Source organism: Camelina sativa, chromosome 7 (assembly GCF_030686135.1).
Source record: "Camelina sativa cultivar CO46 ecotype springtype chromosome 7, ASM3068613v1".
In the NCBI taxonomy this organism is placed as follows: Eukaryota; Viridiplantae; Streptophyta; class Magnoliopsida; order Brassicales; family Brassicaceae; genus Camelina; species Camelina sativa.
Genome location: NC_141886.1, coordinates 9,646,592 through 9,669,215, shown reverse-complemented (window position 1 = coordinate 9,669,215; position 22,624 = coordinate 9,646,592). Strand labels below are relative to the sequence as shown.

The 22,624-nt window shown below is 37.0% G+C and overlaps 3 protein-coding genes across 4 annotated transcripts; 1 reads left to right on the top strand and 2 right to left on the bottom strand.

Moving 5' to 3' along the window:
* The first annotated feature begins 13,483 nt into the window (after window positions 1-13,483).
* LOC104700835 (uncharacterized) lies at window positions 13,484-14,411 on the top strand. Its single transcript, XM_010416430.3, has one exon. It carries the CDS (start codon window positions 13,677-13,679, stop codon window positions 14,214-14,216), a length of 540 nt encoding a protein of 179 aa, XP_010414732.1. The 5' UTR covers window positions 13,484-13,676; the 3' UTR covers window positions 14,217-14,411.
* Window positions 14,412-16,469: 2,058 nt separating this feature from the next.
* LOC104700834 (GDSL esterase/lipase At1g58430-like) lies at window positions 16,470-17,990 on the bottom strand. 2 transcript variants are annotated; one of them, XM_087460078.1, is made up of 4 exons: window positions 17,228-17,883; window positions 17,000-17,100; window positions 16,842-16,910; window positions 16,470-16,760 (listed from the first exon to the last, which is right to left on the bottom strand). In XM_087460078.1, the coding sequence occupies exons 1-3, from the start codon at window positions 17,837-17,839 to the stop codon at window positions 16,889-16,891; spliced, it is 735 nt and encodes a 244-aa protein (XP_087316204.1). In that variant the 5' UTR covers window positions 17,840-17,883; the 3' UTR covers window positions 16,470-16,760; window positions 16,842-16,888. The 2 variants fall into 2 exon arrangements, with proteins under 2 accessions (XP_087316204.1, XP_010414731.1); XM_010416429.2 differs by having other exon boundaries at window positions 16,842-17,100; window positions 17,228-17,990.
* A 1,271-nt stretch (window positions 17,991-19,261) lies between these two features.
* On the bottom strand, window positions 19,262-20,383 carry LOC147941114 (uncharacterized). The gene has a single exon (XM_087458385.1). The coding sequence runs from the start codon at window positions 20,381-20,383 to the stop codon at window positions 19,262-19,264; it is 1,122 nt and encodes a 373-aa protein (XP_087314511.1).
* Between the last annotated feature and the right edge of the window lie 2,241 nt (window positions 20,384-22,624).

The window sequence follows — 22,624 nt, the reverse complement described above, 5'->3', positions numbered from 1 at the left end:
TGACAGATAAAAGTGAATTGGTTCATCTAGATATTTGGGGACCTTTTCCTGTTGAGTCTGTAGAGGGATATAAATACTTTCTTACTATAGTTGATGATTGTACTAAGGTTACTTGGGTCTATATGCTTAGAAATAAAAGTGACATATCTAAGATTTTTCCGATGTTTCTTTCTTTAATCTCTAATCAATACAATTCAAAAGTTAAAGCGATTAGGAGTGATAATGCACCTGAGTTAGGTTTTGCTTCCATAGTTCAAGAACAAGGCATAATTCATTACTTCTCATGTGCATATACTCCTCAACAGAACTCGGTTGTAGAATGGAAACATCAACATTTACTAAATGTGGCTAGAGCTTTATTCTCTCAATCTCATATACCAATCGTTTATTGGAGTGATTGTATTTTGACTGCTGCATTTCTAATCAATAGGATACCTTCAGTGCTATTGAATAATATGTCACCATATGAGAAATCAATGCATAAGAAACCCAATTATACAAGTCTTAAAACATTTGGCTGTCTCTCTTATGCTAGTACTTTGTCGGTTGATAGGGATAAGTTCTCACCTAGAGCTCAATCTAGTTTTTTCTTAGGCTATCCTTTAGGGTATAAAGGTTACAAAGTATTGGATTTAACAACAAATAAGGTTTCTATTACTCGAAATGTGATCTTCCATGAAACAATTTTTCCTTTTTTAAACAAAAAACATTTTCAACCGGATTTTTTCTCGCATACCATTTTACCTGCTTTGCCCACTGTTGTTGTTTGCCCGGATGATGCATTACTAAATCCATACTCTGCATCTAATCATGCTTCTATGTCTGCATCATCATCTACCAATCCTCACCCTGCACAGTCGACATTGGTACCTAGAGTAAATCAACCACTGCATTCTGAGACTGCTAATGTGTCCTTGCCTTCTGGTCGTACTAAACAACTGACTAAAGCACCTAGTTACTTATCTAATTACCACTGTGCATTAGCATCTATTTCTACACCACTACCATCTACTCATACCACTCCATATCCTCTATCTTCTGTACTTTCATATGATCGTTTCAATCTCCATTATTGTTCCTATATCTTATCCTACTCGGTAGAGACTGAACCAAAGAATTTTAAACAAGCCATGGCTTCTGATAAGTGGAAATGAGCTTGTAATGATGAACTGTTTGCTATGGAGCTTAACAAGACATGGAAAATTGTTTCTCTGCCAGTTGGAAAGAATGTTGTGGGTTGTAAATGGGTGTTTACCATTAAGTATCACTCTGATGGTTCAGTTGAATGATACAAAGCTAGATTGGTTGCCAAGGGGTATAATCAACAAGAAGGAGTGGATTATGATGAAACTTTTTCCCCGGTTGCTAAATTGACTAGTGTCAAATTGCTGTTGGAGTTGGCTGCTAAGGGAGGTTGGACATTGACACAGATGGATGTCTCCAATCCCTTCTTGCACAGTGATCTCGACGAGGAGATCTACATGAGCCTTCCCCAAGGCTACACGCCAGGTAACATGGAGACTCTTCCTCCTAATCCAGTTTGTAGATTACACAAGTGTATCTATGGCCTAAAGCAGGCCTCTAGACAATGGAACAAGCTTATCACCTCTGTTTTGGTAAATGCTGGTTTTCTACAGTCCCCATCAGATACGACTTTGTTTGTGAAATATACAGCGACTAGATTTATTGTTGTACTCGTCTATGTCGATGATATTGTAATTGCTAGCAATAATGATGCAGACCTGAACGATCTTAAGAAGGTGTTAAATTCTGCTTTCAAGCTCAAAGATTTAGGTCCGCTACGTTTCTTCCTTAGCTTGGAGATTGCCAGGACGACTAAGGGCATTTCGGTTTGCCAGCGTAAGTATACTTTAGATCTATTGGAGGACACTGGTCTATTGGCTTGCAAACCAGCTATTGTTCCGATGGATCCATATTTTACTCACACCAAGGATACAGGCACACCAATGGAGTCTGCAACGCCTTATAGAGAGTTGATTGGTCGCCTTCTCTATCTTACAATTACCCGGCCAGACATTACCTATGCGGTACATAACCTTGAGTCAGTTTCCTACTGATGTGCATATACAGGTTGCTCTCCGGGTCCTTAAGTATCTTAAAGGTAGTCCAGGGCAAGGTTTGTTTTACTCGGCTAATAATAATACTTTCATTAATGCCTTTGCTGATGCTGACTGGGGAACATGTTTGGATTCTCGACGTTCTGTCTCTGGCTTGTGTGTTTATGTTGGAACTTCACTGATTTCTTGGAAGTCGAAGAAACAAAAGGTGGCTAGCCGGAGTAGTACTGAAGCAGAGTACAGGAGCTTAGCTGATGCTACTTGTGAGATCATATAAATACTAAAGCTTTTGCGAGACTTTCATGCACCAGTTTCGACTACTGCAAAGATCTTTTGTGATAACAAGTCGGCGATCTATATAGCTACAAATCCAGTATTCCACGAGAGAACCAAGCACATTGACATTGATTGTCATGTTACCAGGGATCAAATCAAGCTTGGTAATCTCAAAGCATTACATGTATCGAGTGAGAATCAGTTAGCCGACATCTTGACGAAGCCTCTACATCCGAAGCCTTTCCACTATTTGCTTACACGGATGTCTTTATCGAACCTAGACAATCCTTCACTTGTTTCGGATTCTAAGGTTTGCGGGGGTGTATCAAGAGTATGAGCATGGTTTATATGGTTTAGGATATAATTAAGTCATTATTAACTTAAACCATAGTCTTAGATGTTGTACATAATATACGGCTTGTACATTGAATTCATTAATGGGAATAAAATATATTTTTTCAATCTCTCTCTTCAGCTCAACGTCTCTCTCTCTTGTTCTTCATCGTCTCTGAGATTCAGTTACAAGAATCTTGTTATCCCATATGGACAATACGTAAAATCTTTAAGGAAGTGATATACCTTAACCCTCAGGAAGCGCCTTTATCATTTCACATCGATGAATCCTTAAGAGTACGAAGAAGAGGCATGGATCCTTCTAGTAATATCCACTCTTCCAACTTGTTCTGTTCATCCAAACGAAGCTCCAGTAAACAAATCATTCTTCTCCCATATAAGGCTCTAGTTTCAAGGTGGAGGTACTCTAAGTGAGGACATTTCTCAAAAACTGACATCTGATCCTCATCCAAAAAACAACAATTTAAATCTGTTCTTTTAAGTTGAGAAGAAAAGTTTTCTTCAATAGGTAACCTTGGCGTATACTCAAGTTCATACTGTAGAGAGAAAACCATTTCATAATAAATGTTCTTGAATCACACATACTTGAATATTCCCTCACATCCAGTACAAAAAGGGTTTCAAGGTTTCTCAATGAACCAAAACTTGCAGATAAGGTTTCCATACTACACCCAGCGAGTATACCAAAATGAGTAACCGAAGCCTCTTCATACAATTGAGATCTCCAACACTAATAGCCTTTGTGGAGAAGTTCCTCAACAACAAGTTTACTAGATTACTCAATTCAAACATTATAGTTCCAAGCATTTTATATGGTAATAAAAGGTATCTCAATTCTAGCATCCTCATCTAACAGTTGGGCACGTTGATTCGAGAACGTGAAGTGACACCACGATTTAAATAGATAAGCAACGTAAGATTTCGTAGAGAAGAAGGTAGATGAGATACCTCAGCATTTTCTAAGTTTAAGTATCTCAAGTCGATGAGCTTTCCAATGGTAGAGGGTAACTTCCCTTCTTTGAACTTGGCCCTAGAGAGATTTAACACTCTCATCAGCTGTAATCTTGAAAAGTTTAAACCTGATGGCATCCAACCTTTTCCCACCTATAGAAAACCTGAGAGACTGAAGTTTTGGATTCTTTATCTCTGGCTCAACGTCGTTTAATGTAGTGGGTTGACATATAACAAATCTGCAAGATCTACAAGGAGATTGAGAGCATGTTACTGTTGATGTAGGACGACTAACTCTTTGTAGTAAGTTCTCTTCTTCAGCTTTTGAAAAACAAACTTCTTTCATCACATCATGTATGTAAAATTATTTAATTCTCGAAGGGACTCCCTCGGCAATAACCATATTTTTTCTCACCAACTCTTCTACATAGCATTGTGCAATATCTGTAATGCTCGCTTCATCATAACACCTAAGTTTAATTATTTCTTCAGCAGCCCAATAATATAATACTTCTTATAAAATCGCAAGCCCAATTTTGGTTTAGTGTCAATCAACACTAGCTTTGTGTCGATCGACACCATCAAATTGTGGTTCCGTGGTTTTTTTTTTTGTAAATTTTCCGGTTGAGCTTGGTTTGGGTTTGGAAATCCTAAGTCTCATTTTAAAATACACGAACAGCCTCTCTTTATTGGTTTTTGGTGATTGGTCGCTTCTAGAGAAAGTGAAAACAGAGAGAATTGCCTTGGGAGCTTGATCTAGAGGCTTAAGGAGAAGGTTAAGGAGAGTTAAGATGAGCATAAGGGCTTGTTTTCGTGTTGTCAAGGAGAGGAGAAGCAGATCAGTAGCTTTTTGGGCATGAGTAGGTTGTTGTGGTGTGGATTCTTGCTATTCTTCATCTCAATCTTCTTTATTTGCTAATATGAGTGTATGACCATGGTTTATCTAAGCAATTAGGGTTTGTGAGATTGATTTGGTGATTGTAGGATTGATTCGTTTCTGTTTTGTGTGCTTTTGTGATGTTTGTGGCCATGTGTCACTGTTCTTGGTTTTGTTGTCGTGGGATATGATATGGTGGAGTTTTAGGGTCGTTTGATGTTTGAGATCGTCAACGAAGGTGTTGCAGAGTTTAGGTGTCGACTCACACCAGGAAGGTGTAGATCGACACCATCTGACTTCGCAGAAAGAGATCGTGTTCCAGAAGTGGTGTAGATTGATGGTGGTGTGGACTAACACCAGAAGGATTGTCGTCCGACATCATAAGGAGTGTCGGCCGACATCAGGACGGTGTCGATCGACACTAGGTGTATGTGGACGCAGTTTTGTTTCCAATCGTCTGTTTTGGATGTTTTTATGCTGATTTCTTGTGTATGGCTTTAATTGTTTGTGTGTATAGCCTAGTTGATGGCATGACTGTCTCACTAATTATTTATGATAATACTTACGCATCTCAACTGTTATTTTTGGTGTAGGCAATATGCGACATAATCATGACTATGAGGAGGAGGATGATCTAAGTTCGCGGTTTTGTGATGTTGGTTTTTAGTGTTTGTGTTGTTGAAACCTTGGATAAAAATATGTTAGGTTGTTGGTTATGTTTTACATCCGCTGGGCATATTGTTGGTTTTGGTATTTGCCGGTTTATGTCGTTATCTAGAATTGGTTATGATGGATTGTGTATATTGGTTATTGTTGGTTTATTATTGATTGGATTGTATCTTAATTTTGGTATGTTTGGGTTGTAATTAAATATTATGGGGTATTTAAATGATATTATTAAAAAAAACGGCTCTGGTTGTTTGAGTTTGGTATCAGAGTCCTTATGGTTCTAGGGCAGTTAATTGGATTGGTGTTAGAGTGATTTTAGGGAATTTAATTGGTTGAATTATTTTCCTGTTGCTTGATGCATGATGTTGATTCATGGTTAAGTGTTTTAATTGATTATGAGTAGTTAGTCAATTTGCATGTGGTATGGCGTCATAGTATCATCATCTTCGAGCCTTCAATTAGATTCCATGGTAATATGTGTTTTTTTGTGTGCGGTTTTGAATTGTGTGCTTAGCCTTCTGTTTGGGTAGTGCAAATGGTTAGAGGCGGAGCTGTTGCTGGTCATGTACGCGGACGTGGTCGTGGACGCGAACGTGGTCGTGGACGCGGACGTGGTCGTGGACGCGGACGTGGTCGTGGTAGGGGAAGAGGCCTAGTGGTTAGTGACACCGTGGAGCTGCATTAAAATAGATTCTCAAATACTTACGAGGAACAATTTTGTTTGGTCTCATAGTGATATTAGTCGCACTTACACGAATGCAGCAAGAATAGTTAGCTACAGCGATAGGAGTCATCATGTTGATGAAGATGATGGGAAAAGCACAACAGGGAATGCCTTTTATCTGAACCATTGTCTGATTACATGGTGCTCTCAGAAACAAGAAACAGAGGATATTTCCTCATGTGAGGCAGAGTTTAAGGTGGTGGCTAAAGCAGCTAACATGCAATTTGGATACAAGAACTTCTAAGAGAGATTACTAGAAAGAATGTGAGCAAGTGGTGATACGAATAGACAACAAGTCCATCATAGCTATCATGAAGAATCCGGTTTTTCATGGCAAAAGTAAGCACATACACCGACGATACCATTTTATCCGAGAATGTGTTGAGAATAGTCTAGTGGAGGTGGATCATGTACCCGGAAGCAAGCAGAAGGCGGATATATTGACAAAAGATTTTGGAAGGATTAAGTTCACAGAGATAAGAGATAAGAGATCTTGTTGGTATCAAAGATATTACAAAAGAGGATGTCAAGCTTAAAGGAGAAAATGTTAATTTAAGCTTAAAGGCCAAGCAAAGATAAGAAGCTTCTATACTATTCCTATCGAGACATGGCTTATGATTAGTTTAAGTTACTTAGGAAATATCTAAGTTAAACCTATTATGATTAGGATTTGGTTTTAAGATGTGGCATAACTTGTGAGAGATTAGAGATTTGTGAGAGCTTTAATTTTGAGTTAGTTTCGATTGTGTTTGATTCAATATAAATCAACTGCTAGAAATCAACTATGTTGTTATTTCATCTCAATTCGTTCACCGCAAACAAATATCTTTGCTATAGTAAAACAAAACCATAGAAAGTAATGAGGAAAAGAAAAATTTACTAACTTCTTAAGGCGCCAAGGAGCTCTCATGTCGTCCCCATTTACGAAGAAGAGAAAATGTATCTATGTGTAACACTAGAGCACGATCTATGTAATATATAATAAGCTGTCTAAAAGTATTAGAGTATAGTGGTGGTAGCTATTTCCGAAATAGAGCAAGTCTTAAGGAAAGTAATATGCTAGAGAATAGTTTGGAATGCTATCTTCCTATCTACTTTAACATCATCATTAGAATGAGAGATGTTGTTTTTTTAATATGATTATATTCAACTATGTGTAGCAATGCGATTATGATGATCATCTCATCAATTATATATTACTTCTGTTTTGGTAATTGTTGATTTAACCGTTATTGCATTTACTGGTCAACAAATCCTAAAGCTTAAGCAATCGCTCATTTTTTTAACAACTAAATTAGTCATTCAATATATTTAATAAAAATAAAATCCACATTGTCTAGACGACTGCCTAGACCATCACGTTAGTTTTATGCATTGGAACTATGCATTTTGTTGTTAAATGGATTTTTAGCAATTTTAAGCGATCATAGACGTACGGTCCTACAGGAAGTATCGTTAATCAAGACGAAGTGTCAGCACTCTCTAGTGCAATACTGTGACAAAACTTAACATCGTGTTCTTCGTGAAAAGATAGTTGGCACACCATTTTTACCAATTAATTAAGATCAATCACTGTGATTGATCATTCGATGTCTCAGCCAGAATGGAATTAGTAATTCACTAATTCATCGAGAGCTACACAAATACAAAAACTCACGATCAGGGTTTCTATCCCTTAAGATCACCACATGAACATGGGTCTATATGCATTAACTGTTTCTTGTTGTAGTAACAAACATTTGAGCATGCTTAACTACTCCTAAACCAACTCTGGTTCAATTACTCTTTCGGTTTAATGTCCTTAACCAATGCTTCAACACCATGAATGTCTTTTGAGTAATATTCATATTTATACTTGCAAGTCCATATTGAATGCTAGACATGGCTATAGAAACAGAGGGTTGTTAAAGAACACAAGATTGAAAGTATATCTCACTTTTATTAGTTTAAGAAAACTAACACAAAACTTAAGCTCTCAATCTCTCTTTCTCTCAAAACCTCATAAGTTATCTTACACCTCAACATATCCTTATCTATAACTTTGCTAATCGTAATCCTAGTAGGAAATACTCATATTTAGATATCTCCTAAATACACTTTAATCCTTATCTCTTTGTAAACACAACTATTCTAGCACTAGGACTAACTTCCATTCAAGCTTCTCTCAAGTTTATCCCAACAATCTCCTTCTTAAACTTGAAAGCTGTTCTTGTCAATTCCTGAACCCCCATGAGACTTATCATTTCTCTGAACTTAGTTTTGTCTAAAGCCATGGTAAGTATGTCGGCTCTTTTCTCACTTCCGGGAACATGTTCCACCTCAATTTGGTCATTCTCAACATGTTCTCTTATGAAGTGATTGCGCCTATGTATATGCTTGCTTCTCCCTTGGAAAGACAGGGTTCTTTGTGAGAGCAATTGCTGATTGATTATCAATTAGGATAGTAACTTTCTCTTCTGCAGCTCTAGTGATCTCGACTAGCAAATCCTGCAACCAAAAAGCTTGTTTTGCAGGCTCAGTCCCATCCATGAACTATGCTTCATAAGAAGATAGAGTTACTACATCCTGTTTTTGCGAGCACCAAGTGAATAGGGCTTTCTCCGAGATAAAAAAAAAATGTGTTCTGAGGTGCTCCTTCCATCATCTGCATCAAGGTTATGGCTACAGTCGCTATAACCTATAGTCGAGGCACCTTCATCTTTCCACAAGATAAACCAAGATTAGTAGTTCCTCTTAGGTATCTTAAACATCGTTTAATTGGTATTCCATGCGACTCTCCCGGACTCTGCATATACCGATTGAGTATCCCTACACAATAAGAAAGATATGGTCTAGTGTGAAAAAAATACCGCAGACATCCAACATTCTTTCTCTAAGCCATTGCATGTATCTCCCTTTCATTCTAAGCTTTAGAAATTTTCAGTTCTGGTTCAATTGGTATAAGAACCGGGTTGTCCTTTGACATTCCTGTTTCCTTCAAGATCTTGTGAGCGTACCGAGCTTGGCTTAGAGTTATTCCATCTTGATGTTGATCTACTTGCATCCCAAGGTAGTATGTCAATCAAGGTCACTCATTTCAAATTTAGAAGCCATCTCCTCTTTAAATTTGTTAATGACAACCAAGCTTGTTCCTGTGATAAATAAATCATAAACATATACACCTATGATTAGAAAATCAGTACCCATGTTTTAATGATAGATAGATGATTCCTTTGAACATTTTACAAACTGTGATTTAACTTGTTATTCCAAGCTCTAGGCGGTTGTCTTAAGCCATACAACGCTTTGTTGAGTTTGTAAACCTTCCCCTCATTTCTTTTTTTTTTTCAAATCCCTCTGGTTGAGAAACATACACAGTCTCTTTGATCTCTCCATGAAGAAACACTGTTTTGACATCGACGCCGTAAGATCAATAAGTAGTCTTATAGTTTTGATCCTAGCAGTTGGAGCAAAAACTTTTTCAAAATCAATAGCATATTTCTGCACATACCCTTTGGCGAGAAGTCGAGCTTTATATATGTTGATACTACCATCAAAGTTTCTTTTCAACTTACATATCCACTTCAAACCAATTGTTTTTGCTCCTACAAGGAAGTCAACAAGATCCCAAGGTCTAAGTTTCTCGGTTGAGCCCATTTCCTCTTCACAAGCCCGTCTCCACTCCTTAGACTCTTTTGCAATATCAAAACTTCTAGGTCATTATTAAGGCTGAGTAGTAAGAACTCACCTTCTTCCTCTGCAAGCAAGACATAGTCGTCTAAGTACTTAGGCCTAACACTCTATCGTGTTGTTCTTAGTAATTCAGGTACTGACAAAATTGCAGGCAAATTTGTAGGTAACGTTGTAGTCTCGTGTGGCTCTTGCTTCGTCTATCCTTTATGTGTTGCCTTCAACGTGATCTTCGGATGATCATCACTTGCTGCTTCGCTCAAAGACTCTCCATCAGCAATATTCTGACTGTACTCTCGAAGACCATGATTCCCCAAGACATCAAAACTAATTTTCAAACTCTCATCACCATCCTCTATTGAGCTATTTTGAGACAAATTCCATCCTTTTGATTCGTCAAACACAACATCTCGCCTCACTATGATTTCTTTTGACTAGGGTCTGACAAACGATATGCCTTAGAACCAGGTTTAGATCCCAAGTCAGGGATGAAGTAAACATCAATCATTACTCTTGGCTTCCCATTCTGATCAATAAAAGCAATTGTCCCTTTGCCTTTGATATCAATCTGAGAGTCATCTTTGAATTGCACTTTTCCAGTAACAGAACTATCAAGTTTCTTGAAATACCTTCTATCCCTAGTCATATGATTACTCGCACCATTATCAAGGTACCATACGTTATCCCTATCTGTATTTGCCTCAAACTTGCTCGGTACACACAATATTTCATTCAAATATACCACTTCATGCATCAAAAGCTCGTCTGCATCATGTGTATCCTTATTGTCACTTTCTTCTGTTTGTTGTAACTTGAGGAGTCCAGTCGGGCATTGTGAGGCATAATGACCAGTCTGGTCGCAGCGAAAACATGTGATTTGTGATAGGTTTCTACCACCGTAGCGACCTCTTCCTCGTCCTCTGTAGAAAGATCTACCTCCACGACCTCTTCCTCCGAAACCTCCAGATTCACCATTGTAGTCTCGATAGTGCTGACTCATGTGTGACTATGTATTGGCATACATCAGCTTACTATGGTCTTCTTGAGTATCTTGTTCTTCAAAGATACGCTCCTCATAGGCTTTCAGACGTCCAATGATATCTTCAAAGCTGATGTTATTCAGATCTAGAACTTGCTCTAGAGAAGCAACTATGTGAATGAATTTTCTCCGAGGAAGACTTTTGAGAAACTTCTTGACGAAGATTCTTCTATGTTAGCTCCTAGGGCGGCTGACTTTGATGATATTGTAGCTAGGTTGCCAGAAAAATCATCAATGTTCTCAGATTCTTTCATCTTCAAACAATCAAACTCAGCCATTAGATTCTGGAGTCTGGCTTCTCAAAATTTTTCTGCTCTAGTGTGCCTAGAATGAATTGCTTCCCACACCTTCTTTATTCTATCTAGTTCTCCAACTTGCATCGTTAAGCTTTCAGGTATCGATTGAAATAATAAGGCCACAGCTATATCGTTTTGTTCTGAGTCAACATGGTTAGTCTCTGCTTCAATGGTATCCTAAACCTTATGAACTCTGAGGGTGATCCTCATCTTCATCACCCATACAGTGTAATTGGTCGAGGTTAGCATCAGACAAACAATGGAAGGAGACACTCCTCCTTCTTTAGGTCGTGGTGTGGCTACGGTAATTTCGGACATGATTCTTTGGTGAATGATTTTGGCTATGATACCAAATATAGAAACAGATATTTGTTAAAGAACACAAGATTATAAGTATATCTCAATTTTGTTAGCTTAAGAAAACTAATTCAAAAACTTAAGCTCTTAATCTCTCTTTCTCTCAAAAATCTCATAAGTTATTTTACACCTCAACATATCCTTATATATAACTTTGCTAATCCTATTCCTATTAGGAAACACTAGTATTTAGATATCTTCTAAATACACTTTGATCATTATGTTGTTGTAAACACAACTATTCTAGGACGAAGACTAATGTCCATTTCAAGCTTTCTCAAGCTTATCCCAACAATGGCTATGTTCACTAATGTTTTACAATTTTGTTAAATGGTAACTTGAGTAATTTAGTAATTTTGATTATTCAAGTGTTTGGTGCATGCAAACTTTTGATAACAATCAATCATGCCGAATTCAGGAGTAGTGAGTGACAAATTGAATCCTTTACTTAAACAAGAAGTTGAAAAATTGTTAGAGATAGAGAAAAAAAAAAAGAGATAGAGAGTTGAATAGTTCTAACAAAAAATAAATAAAGAAGAGTGTTGAATGATTCATTTCCGCGTTAAGATACGAATACGATACGCAGCACTGGCCACGGCAACCAATTCAAGGTCTTTTATTTTTATACTGTTGTTTTTATCCCTGTTTTAAAAATCTTTGCCTAACACCGATTACGTTCCGTAAAATTGCCTACTCTATCCGTCTCGATTAATGATTAATTCCCACCTAGCATCGATTATCCGATTATACCGTCTAATCTGATTAATTTCCGCATAATTTTGTATATACCAATTATTTTTGGAGCCAAATATAAATCAAAAATATATTATTTTATTTAGATATTTAAATTAAGAGTTTACGATGTTTTACAATAACTAATGTACAAACTTTTAATTAAAATCATAATTTTTTTATTAAAATTACATTTTTGTGTTTTTACCGTAATTTTAAAGACAATACTATAGCTTTATATTTTATTTGATATTTTTCTTTTTACATAAACATAATTATACATATATTTAGTACTATATATTTTTAATTTACTATTAATTTAATTAAATAAACCAAAAACTAGTCCCCGATTAATATCCGTTTAATTTCTGATTTTCTCGCTAAGCGTTAGGTCCACCCCAACCACCCGACTAACGCCTAGTGATTTCTAAAACAGATGTTTTTATCAATATCATAATCGTCGAATTGAACGGAACATTTGGGATTTTCAGTTGACTAATAATTTAATTTGGGATTGTTTTCTAGCTAAAGCCACGTTCGTATCCAATTTTAAATGTCCCAATTCCCAATAAATTCAATTTTTAAAAAAATTAGGTAGAGTAATTAACACATAACACAAGTTACACACACCCTTTAACAAACATATGTTTTACACTTTTAAATACAAAATAATTTGTTTACCATGTTTAACGCACCTTCAACAATAAAAAGCTTAGTAAACAAAAGGTGCCTATAGTGTTTTTCACCCTTAAACTTTTTTTAATATACATCTAAATTATATTTTATGTCGAAATCTTCAGTTATTCTGAAAAAATGCATATATAATAGAACTCGGTCCCAGGCATTGACTTATAGGATGAGTCTTTTATCAGTTTCAACAAATTAAACCTTTTGATCATACTTTCGATTTAATTATGGAATTTGGACAAATTAAAAATTGTATTTTTGGTAGGTAGGTCATTTTCAAAAAAATGTCTCATTCAACTGTCTATTTTCAAAAATACTTTTTTTTAGATCTGAAAACTATAATATTTATATAAGATGGTTAATAGTTGGAGAACTTGATCCAAGTATTTATAGAGTTTAAAGGTATTTTATAAGATATTTATAAAGTTTACAGTGTATTTATAAAGTATTTCTAAGGTACTTATAATAATTTACAAGCGTATGAAGATAATTTCTGGATGCGTATATATACACATATTTAAATAAACCTCAGATTTTATAGGCAAATTTAATAAAATTTTTGGGAATGAATATTTTTATAAAAAAATATAATAAAAATGAAAAATTTTGAAATTTTCTGAAAAAATATATACAAAATATCTAATTTTCATAAGATAAAAGCTTTTATTTGGAGGATCTAATTTTAAAAGAAAAAGTGAGAGGATCGGATGGATATAACGAGAGGAATTTGAGTCTATATAACCAACAAAAAGTTGACCTATCCAAATATTTACTACAAGAAGTCCGTATCACCAAGTCAACAAAAAACCATGTTCCACTCGTATATCTTCAACACGTTATTATTTTCCCCTTTCTCAAAATTGACCTTAAACTATAATCTCTCTACCTACTTATTAAAACCATTTCATGTTCCAAAACCAAACCCATCATCATCATTATTACATCAAAACAAAACACAAGAACAAAAATGGGAAATAGTGGAAAAAAAAAGAACAGGTTCTTAAGAATCGTCACCATGCCTCTAAAAGTTCTAAGCAAAGCTCGTGATCTCTACATGAGAAGCATCACAGGCTGCGCAGCTCGCACTCACTACTCTTCCGCCGTAGACGCCGCCTCGGTTCCCTTTCCGAGAAGCCGGAGCACTTCCTCCGCCTTCTCTTCTTCCGCCTCTTCTCGGAGAAGATCTTCTGATTACACCTTCGACGATGATTATAGCGAGCTGATTAGAGCTGCTTCGGCTAGGAGTTTGGGTCATAAGAACGAGATTGACATGATCATTCACCAACAGCTTCAGCAGCAACAGCAGCAGAGGCAGAGGCAGGAGATTCGCGTTGCGGCGGTTGCGGTTTCGGGAAAGAACGGTTTGCCGAAGAGCTCGAGCGTAGGGATGACAATGGCTAGGATTGATGAAGAAGATGAAGAAGAAGGATCTATAAAGAAGGGATCCGATTTGTTATATCCTCGTAGCAGATCACATGCTGTTACTATCAGAGGATCAAAATTTTAATTCACTAATTAATTGTCATTGTTATTTTTCTTTTCATCATAAAAAGTATAAGTTCTCGAAACTAAAAGGTAATTAAGAAGAAGAAACAAAACAAAAATTACGATGTCATGTAGTTTTTTAGTTATTTCCGTGGTTATGGAATTATTTTGATGTAAAGTTTTTGTAAACAAAAGAAAAAAAGTAATTACTGTCAAATATTTTTGAGAATCTAATAACTTTTATATTTTTGGTAAGGAATCATAGAGTTGAGAATTAAAAATTGACCAATAAAGTAAAGTAAAAAAACATGCAGTCGAAATGGAAACAACATAAATAAAAAATTTGAAAGTAAATAGAATAGTTACTTTCACTTTCAGCTAATGAACTTTTTTTATCTTTATAAAGTATTTCAATTTACTTTTATCTACTTTTCTAGACCAAAAAAAGAAAGCAAATGACTCTGAAGTCTTTTTTTTACGTGATCTATAAAATATAATATAGTTCAATCTGTTGACCCAAAAGATGTGATTTTTCTAGGAAATGGTGGACCAGAATGGGAATTCAGGTGGTACAGAAACAGTATTTACTCGCCGAGAATATTAATAGGTTATTTGCTTTTGATTGGCAATCTCTTTGCCGTTTTGGTATGGATATACTGTATATCATATACATATACCACTATGATATAGTTAGTATTAATCACAATATTGATATTAAAAGTGTTACTCTTAGCTGTTTTATACATTTTCTGTTTACTGTTTTTCTTACAATTTTTCAATATGCCGTAACAGTTTATTTCTTTAACTCACAATTTTTTGTACAGTTTTATTTACGCCAATCGGAGTTATTATGATTTTCATTCCAAAAAGAAAGAATATGGATAGCAAACTAATTAAGAGAATTATATTAGAACATGTGGTGGAGAAGAGTTCTCGTCGCTTCTCTAGTGAAAACATAGCACTAGGCTAGATGTCACGGCTCTAATAATCAATCTCATGGCTATAATTTGTATCACCAAATTAGTCTATGGCTTAAGGCCTTAAAGCAATTTAAATTTAGTATTATTCTTATGTTTTTTGTGAATGATATACGAGTTCTATTATTAGAGCCTATATGATGATTGGTAAAGTTAGAAAAGCGATGTTGTAACCCCTAAACACGGAACAATCAATTATTTATTGAATTCGTGTTTTCTAGTTGCACTCAATAGTGCATTGTTTACACAATCACACATGTATATACTCGTGTCGACATGTGTGTGTAGTTGCACTTGTACTTAAATAAATATAACTTATATTTTATTTCATGCTACTTAAAATAGCAGACCTAATAACTTGTGTGTTCATAATAATCAATTGTTATCTTCCGAAATATTAATTTCCCTTTCTCTTTATTGTAGCTCAAGTCATATGTTCACCAAACTTTTTGCCGCATTAACAAAATGAAACTACCAACTTTATTATCAAAACTTCATTCACTGTCCACCAGCAGAGATTCGTTATGGACTTACCGACTTGGTGGGAATGGTTAAACCTAATATAATTGACAAATATACAACATCCTTATTGATTACGTAGAGAAGGAACAAAAACACTAGTTTAATAGTGTATCGTCATTTTTACATTCAACTATCGAATTTTAGTTGTTAATTAATTTCTAATGTTCTACAAAATTTACCAAAAAAGTTGGGTACTTAAACATCTGGTTTGTACAATTATCCAACAAGGAAATAAACAATATTTGCAAAAAGTGTTTGGAAGTGTTCTTAATAATATTTACTATATTTTCTTAGCTGTTTTCTTTTTGTTAAAAGGTTTTGGGCAAAAAAAATATTTTTCAAATTTGGTAAGATCACTAATACTCTGGAACAAGGGATGCTTGAATATTACCACTTGAGTCGAAGTTTTTTGTTCTTAGGAGGTTTTTTTTCCATTTTTTTGTTTTTCGGAACTCTTTCAAGATCTTAAATCATACAAAAACACTTGTTCAAACATTCGTGTTGTGCTTAACATTCGTGTTGTTCAAATCCCTTTCTAATTGAGCAACTCTTAGGGTCAGGAGACATGCTAGATTTGGGAAAAACACCCAATGAACTTTACTAGTACTCTAGGCTTGATAAAAGTAAAACACCCAATGAATATGTTTTAAACCCTTGTTGTTGACTGACTGACAGATTTTTATAATTAAAAAGTCAACTGATTTTGAATTTTTTTCAACAAATGGAATTGTCAACTGATTTCCTTTGTGCAATTTCGCTAAAATTTAAAGCTTCAGTAAGAGCCAAAGTTTTAGTTGATTAAGAAACGATAAATCCACAAATAGTGGCATTATGAAACAAATAATTTGTTTCCATTCTGCAAATCGTGATGACTTAACCCCTAAGCCACCCACGTATCTTAGCGTCAAGAACGTTGCCAATGTAACTATAGGCAGCTTCCGATGGATGTATCGAGTCAAAGAACAGAAACTCCGAGCGATTCTGACACAAAGGAGAATAAGCATTACACATGAAGCTTGTCTCCAAGAACCCTGTTCCACAGCATCCTCTCGTCGTCTCTGTAAACCCTGTTTTAATCCCACATACAAAAATGTTATAAAATCTCACAAGAATAACTTGGGGAACAAGAAAGATCTTTCTATGTATACCGTATTTGCTAGGGTTTTGGATCATGTCCATCATAGGTTCATAGACATTAGAGTAAAGAATCTTGCTTCCTGTAAGTGATGCTTCGATCTTAGGTAAGAGCTTCTGAAGTTTCTGATTGTATAAAACAGAGTCTCTGTTTTCTTGTTCCAAGCAATACCTTAGGACGTTGCGGAATTGTGCAGTCATTTGAATCGGTAAACATCCCATTGGCGGTAAACCTCCAACCAAAAATTTCCGGCAACCTAGACTATAAAGCTCCTGCACACATACCGAAAAAAAGATTTGAGAGATGATCAAGACAGATTATCGAAAAATAGGTTAAAAGGCGTTTAGAATCAGTTCCAAAACCCTAATTTCTTGTAGGGGAAATATCTTATGACGTTACCCGCACGAAATTGTTAAGCCTATGAAGCACAAAGTCTTGGTAATCAGAAATGCTAGGATACACGCGGCGCCATGAGGGAACATCGTAATAATTCAAGATGAAATCATTAGGCCCTGCACTCACAACCACGAAAGCATTGTTTATGATCTTCATAGCTTTCTTGTCTCCTACGATACTCTTAAGACGAGCAATGTAACTCTTGAACATATTTGGTTGTTCCGAGACACGAATCGCTTGTGTGATGAGACTGGTTTGGTCATCGTAACCGGCACCTGCTGATGCAAAACAGACTCCGGTCACGATGTCTTGGTCAGTGAGATTTGGTTGTAAGAAAGGAGGTACAAACTGTTTGATGTTGAGTTTGGTTGCGATTATGTCGGAGAAAATTTTTCCGTTTGAGAATCTTCCGTTTGGTGAGTGGCTTGGGAAATCAATACCGTAAGGAACATGTTTAGCTCTGAAGATTGTTTGTGAAGGGAAATTGTTGTTGCCTGTGTCAACCGTTGAATCGCCAAAGATGAAAATCGCTGGAAAAAGTGGTTTGGCGTTTGAGGACACTAGTAGTGTTGTTGTGATGAAGAGAGTGATGGTTATGGTATGAGCAGTCGACATTTTTTTTGTCTTTTTTGTTTTATTGATCTACAGAAATGTATTGTTTGGTCATGTATATATAAAGAGTTTTTGTTGGTGATTTTTTTCACCTCCTGATTAGTGTTAAATAACAACTTTAACTAAATCATACAGTATTTGTACTTTGGAGTTCACTTATTTTTCTGCCTCTTAAAATGGTTGACCAATTTTGTGCAACTTCATTTGTACTTGGTTATGAAATTTATTACAGTATGTTTTATAATTGACCAATACAAGGGTGGACAAGTACAAAACAGAGATAACAAACATTTTTAGCTTCACCGAAGAAAGGGATCTGAACCTGCTGACTGACCGGAAGTAGAGACTCGAGACAGTAACATCGGCGGATGCGAGAGGCACGACTTTGCGGCAAAGGCTCTGGACTGGAAGCATCGTCAAAAGCATTGAGAATCCAACTCTGCTTCCTCTCCTTCGACTTACCTGACGACAGGCTAATCACTATTAATTATTCTTCGCTAACATTAATTTAACAAAATGAAACTACCAACTTATTTTCATAACTTTCGTGGTGCATTTACTATTTAACTACCCGCATATAAATGATGGACTTGTCGAGTTGTGTGGGATTTTTTTTTCTTTTTGGTAACAAGTTGTGTGGGACTAGTTAAACCTACTATATATTTATGGCTCCATTTGAATTTAATCCTTGTCTGTTTTAAATCTACAATATCCTAATAAGTGATAGCAACATAGACCTATAAACGACTTCTGTGTTTTGTCATTTGCATATTTACACACATGGACCACATGGTTTACATAATTGTCGACGTACGGTTGCTTGTTTGGAATTAGATGAGGATGTAATAGGGTGAAATTGGTTACGATCACTCGGATCACCAGATAATTTTTTAAGCTCAGGAAGAGCCAACAAGTTTTAATCACTATGCAAGTTGGAATATCTTTGAAGTGTTGTAATCTTGAAATCGTTAAATACTAGAATTTAACTTTTTAGAAGTGTTAAATAGATTAAGTTCGGTGACCACTCTAGAAGTAAACAGGCTAACAGCAACCTTATTTTATTTCTGCTCTGGCAGGTGTAGTAACTAGTAAGAAGGCAAACACTACTAATAAAAGAAGACTACAAGTAGAGGTCGAAATAATTGGGTTTCTATTTAAATGTAATCTTTTTATTTTAGTTTTGATCAAAATACTGCTAATATTATTAAAGTTAAATCGGATTACAAAGGAGGCGGAGAGCCTTTTTTGTCAACTCATCGGGGAATGAAATTGAAAGTACAAAAATTGAAATTTGACGCTAGTAGGAGGACATCGGGGAGAGTCCTATGAAGTTCCTTGAATCGGATCTTCGCATTGAGAGCTTAGACTAGCTGTTGCGAGTCGGAAGCGAAATATATGTTTGAGATGTGCAATTCATTGCAACTCTTACCGCATCAAGGGTGAGTTGACGTGTTTTTCTGATGTTGTGCCTCGGATTTTAACCTGTGTGTGAGAGTCTTTAATAATCCAGCCAAATCCTGCCGATCCAGTCTCTGACCACGAAGCGTCAGTGAAACATCGAAAGGTCTCGGAGGGTTCCTTTGACCGAGAGGTAGTTCTAGGTTGATGGCCCGGTGTGGATCGGAGGGGTTGGGAGATTTGCCATTCCTTTTCTCTTGTAATTTCTAAGCTCATGGTATCCTCCGTAGAGTGTCGTACCTTATTGAAGAGGAGTTTGTTTCGGGAGATCCAGAGCGACCAGAAGATCCAGGGAGTAAGAGGACCCGCCCCTAAGCCTGTTGGGGGTAAACATACCAGTTTGTTTGTTTTTTCAATACCCGTTTGAACATTACTGATGCTTTCCGGGTGGAATGTTCCAGCTGCGGGTATATTGGACCAGAGGCGTTTTGCAAATGGGCAGTGGAAGAACAGGTGTAGAGCAGTTTCCTCAGCATCACAGTGGGGGCATTTAGCCGAAAAGATTATGTGTCTGCTCTGGAGGTTCCATCCTACTAGGAGGGCATTTTGAGCAGCTTTCCAGAGTAAGAGTTTTGTTTTTGGGGAAGTCTTCAGGTTCCATATGTTACTCTGCCAGTTAAAATGTGTGGTTTCATTGTGGGTTGGTTCCTCGGTCTCCATGTGGAGGGAATCCAGTTTCATTGCTTCATAGTAGCCAGACTTTGACGAGTATGCTCCATCTCTGGTAGGAAGCCATACCCAGGTATCCAATGCTCTTGTACTACTTGGTTTTAGCTTTAGGATATCCTTCTCATACATAGGGAAATTTTGTCTAATTCGTTCTATGTTCCAGCAGTTTGATTGTGAATGGAGAAGGTCGGCAACAGTGAGATGTTGGGTGGTTTCAGTTGGGGGTCCTATCGGAGAAATTGGGGAAGACAAGGATAGCCACGGGGATCTCCAAATAGGGATGTCAGTTCCGGAGCCAATAAGTCTACCAACATTTGATTTAAGAAGATCACGATCCAGACATATGCTTTTCCACCCGTGCGAGGTAGAGTTAGGGGCCAAACATTCCAACAGAGTGGAGGTCCGACAGTACTTTCCCATGAGGACTCTAGTTACCAGGCTATTTGGTTTGGTAAGTAATCACCAACTCAGTTTTGCTAGTAAGGCTTGATTAAAAAGCTTTATATCTCTTAGTCATAGTCCTCCCGTTTTCAGTGGTTTTGCGATTTTCTTCCAAGCTATCCATGCCATTTTCTTCTTTTCCGTCTTGGTATCCCACCAGAATCGAGTAAGAGCTGACTGAATTCGTTTATATAGGGAAGCAGGGAGCTGTAAACAAGACATAGTGTAAGAGGGCATGGCGGTTAAGACATACTTAAGCATGGTCAGTTTGCTGGCTGTGGAAAGGGATCGTGAAGACCAGCTAAGGGCTCTTTGTTTAATGCGATCTACAATAGAGGAAAAGAAATCCTTCTTTTTCCGGCCAAAAAGTTCAGGTAGACCGAGGTACTTGTCCTGTCCTCCTTCTTTCTGTATTTTAAGGATGCTTTTGGCTTCTTGATTTGTATCCGGAGGAGTTTTGCTAGAGAAGGTGATAGAGGACTTCGCTTGGTTAATCTTTTGACTCGATGCTGATTCGTATTTGATCAGGATTCGCTGGAGAGTCCGACAGCTGTGTTGATCAGAACGAATGAAGAACATAGTGTCGTCAGCAAAAAGTAGGTGGTTCACTTTGGGGCTCCCTTTCGACACACGTAGTCCTATCATGTTTCCATTCTGTTGTGCCTTAAAGCACAGTCCCGAGAGGAATTCACTACAAATAATGAAGAGGTAAGGTGATAGTGGGTCTCCTTGTCGGATTCCTCTCTAAGGGATACCTAAACCTTTGGCTTGGCCGTTTAGTAAGAAGGAGTAGGAAACAGTTGATACACATTTCATGATCCAACCTATCCAGGTACTGTGAAACCCCATTCTTTCTAGTGCTGCTCTGATAAAATCCCATTCTAGCCTGTCATAAGCTTTTGTCATGTCTGTTTTAACCGCCATAAAACACCTCTTTTTTGCCCCTAATGTTTTCAGATAGTGGAGGGCCTCATGTGTGATAAGGACATTATCAGATATGGCTCTTTGGGGAACAAAAGCGTACTGATTTTCAGAGATACAAACATGTAGAACAGGTTGGAGTCTTTTTGCTAAGATTTTAGAGATAATCTTATAGTATACCGAACAGAGGACAATAGGTCTATAATCAACTGTTTTTTGGGCTGTAGTAGTCTTTGGTATGAGTCTGACATGAGTATGGTTGATCTTTGCAGGCAGGACTCCTGATATGAAGAAAGCTTGGATCTCCGCAATGATAGCATCTCCCACTGAGGGCCAGTTGGACTGAAAGAAGCTTGCGGAGAAACCATCCGGGCCTGGTGCTTTATCGGGGTGAATATCAAAACAAGCCTGTTGGATCTCTAGAGATGTTGGCATGGATATTAGGGTCTCATTCATCGCAGAGGTGACACACGGAATTAGGGCCTCATGTACCACTGATTTCCTATCTCCCTCCTGCGAGGTAAAAAGATCCTGGTAGTAGTTTGTGATAACTTGAACTATTTCTTGTTCCTCATAGACTTTCTCTCCCTTGATATTCTCCAGTACAGAAATGTTGTTAATTGCTCTTCTGTTCTTTGTAGCTGCATGGAAGTATCCGGAGTTTTTGTCGCCTAGAGCCAACCAAAGCTGTCTGCTATGCTGTTTCCAAAATTCTTCCTCTTGTTTGTAAGCTGAGGTGAGTTTCTGGTTTATGGAGTCGATGTCGGATTGGCATGAATTGTTATTGCACATTGCTTCTTCCAGCTGATCTTGGAGTGAGGATATTTCTTTTTGACTGTTGAGGTATTGCTCTTCACTCCATTTTATGATTGCCAGTCTACAGTGAGACAGTCGATTATCTATTGGGGCAGTTGGTTCTAGGAGCCAAGCCTTTTGAACAATGTTTCTTACTTCCGGGTTATCCTTAAATCTTCTATCACACCTGAAAAGGCTTTTATGTTAACGCTTGACAGGGTCAAAGGAGGAGACTAGGGGTCGATGTTCTGAGCCTTCAAAACGGAGATATTCACTCCTACCAGACGGGTAGGCCTGGATCCAGTCGCTGTTTGCCATTGCTCTATCTAATCGACATCTAACAAGATGTGAATATCTCTTTCCGAGCCCGGAAAGAAAATTTCCAGAATGCTTTAGGTCATAGAGGTCGCAAGAGGACATGAAGGTTCAAAGATCAGTAAAGGAGCTTTCAGGTCTCACCGGACCTCCTGCTTTTTCTTCGTTCCAGATAATGTCATTAAAGTC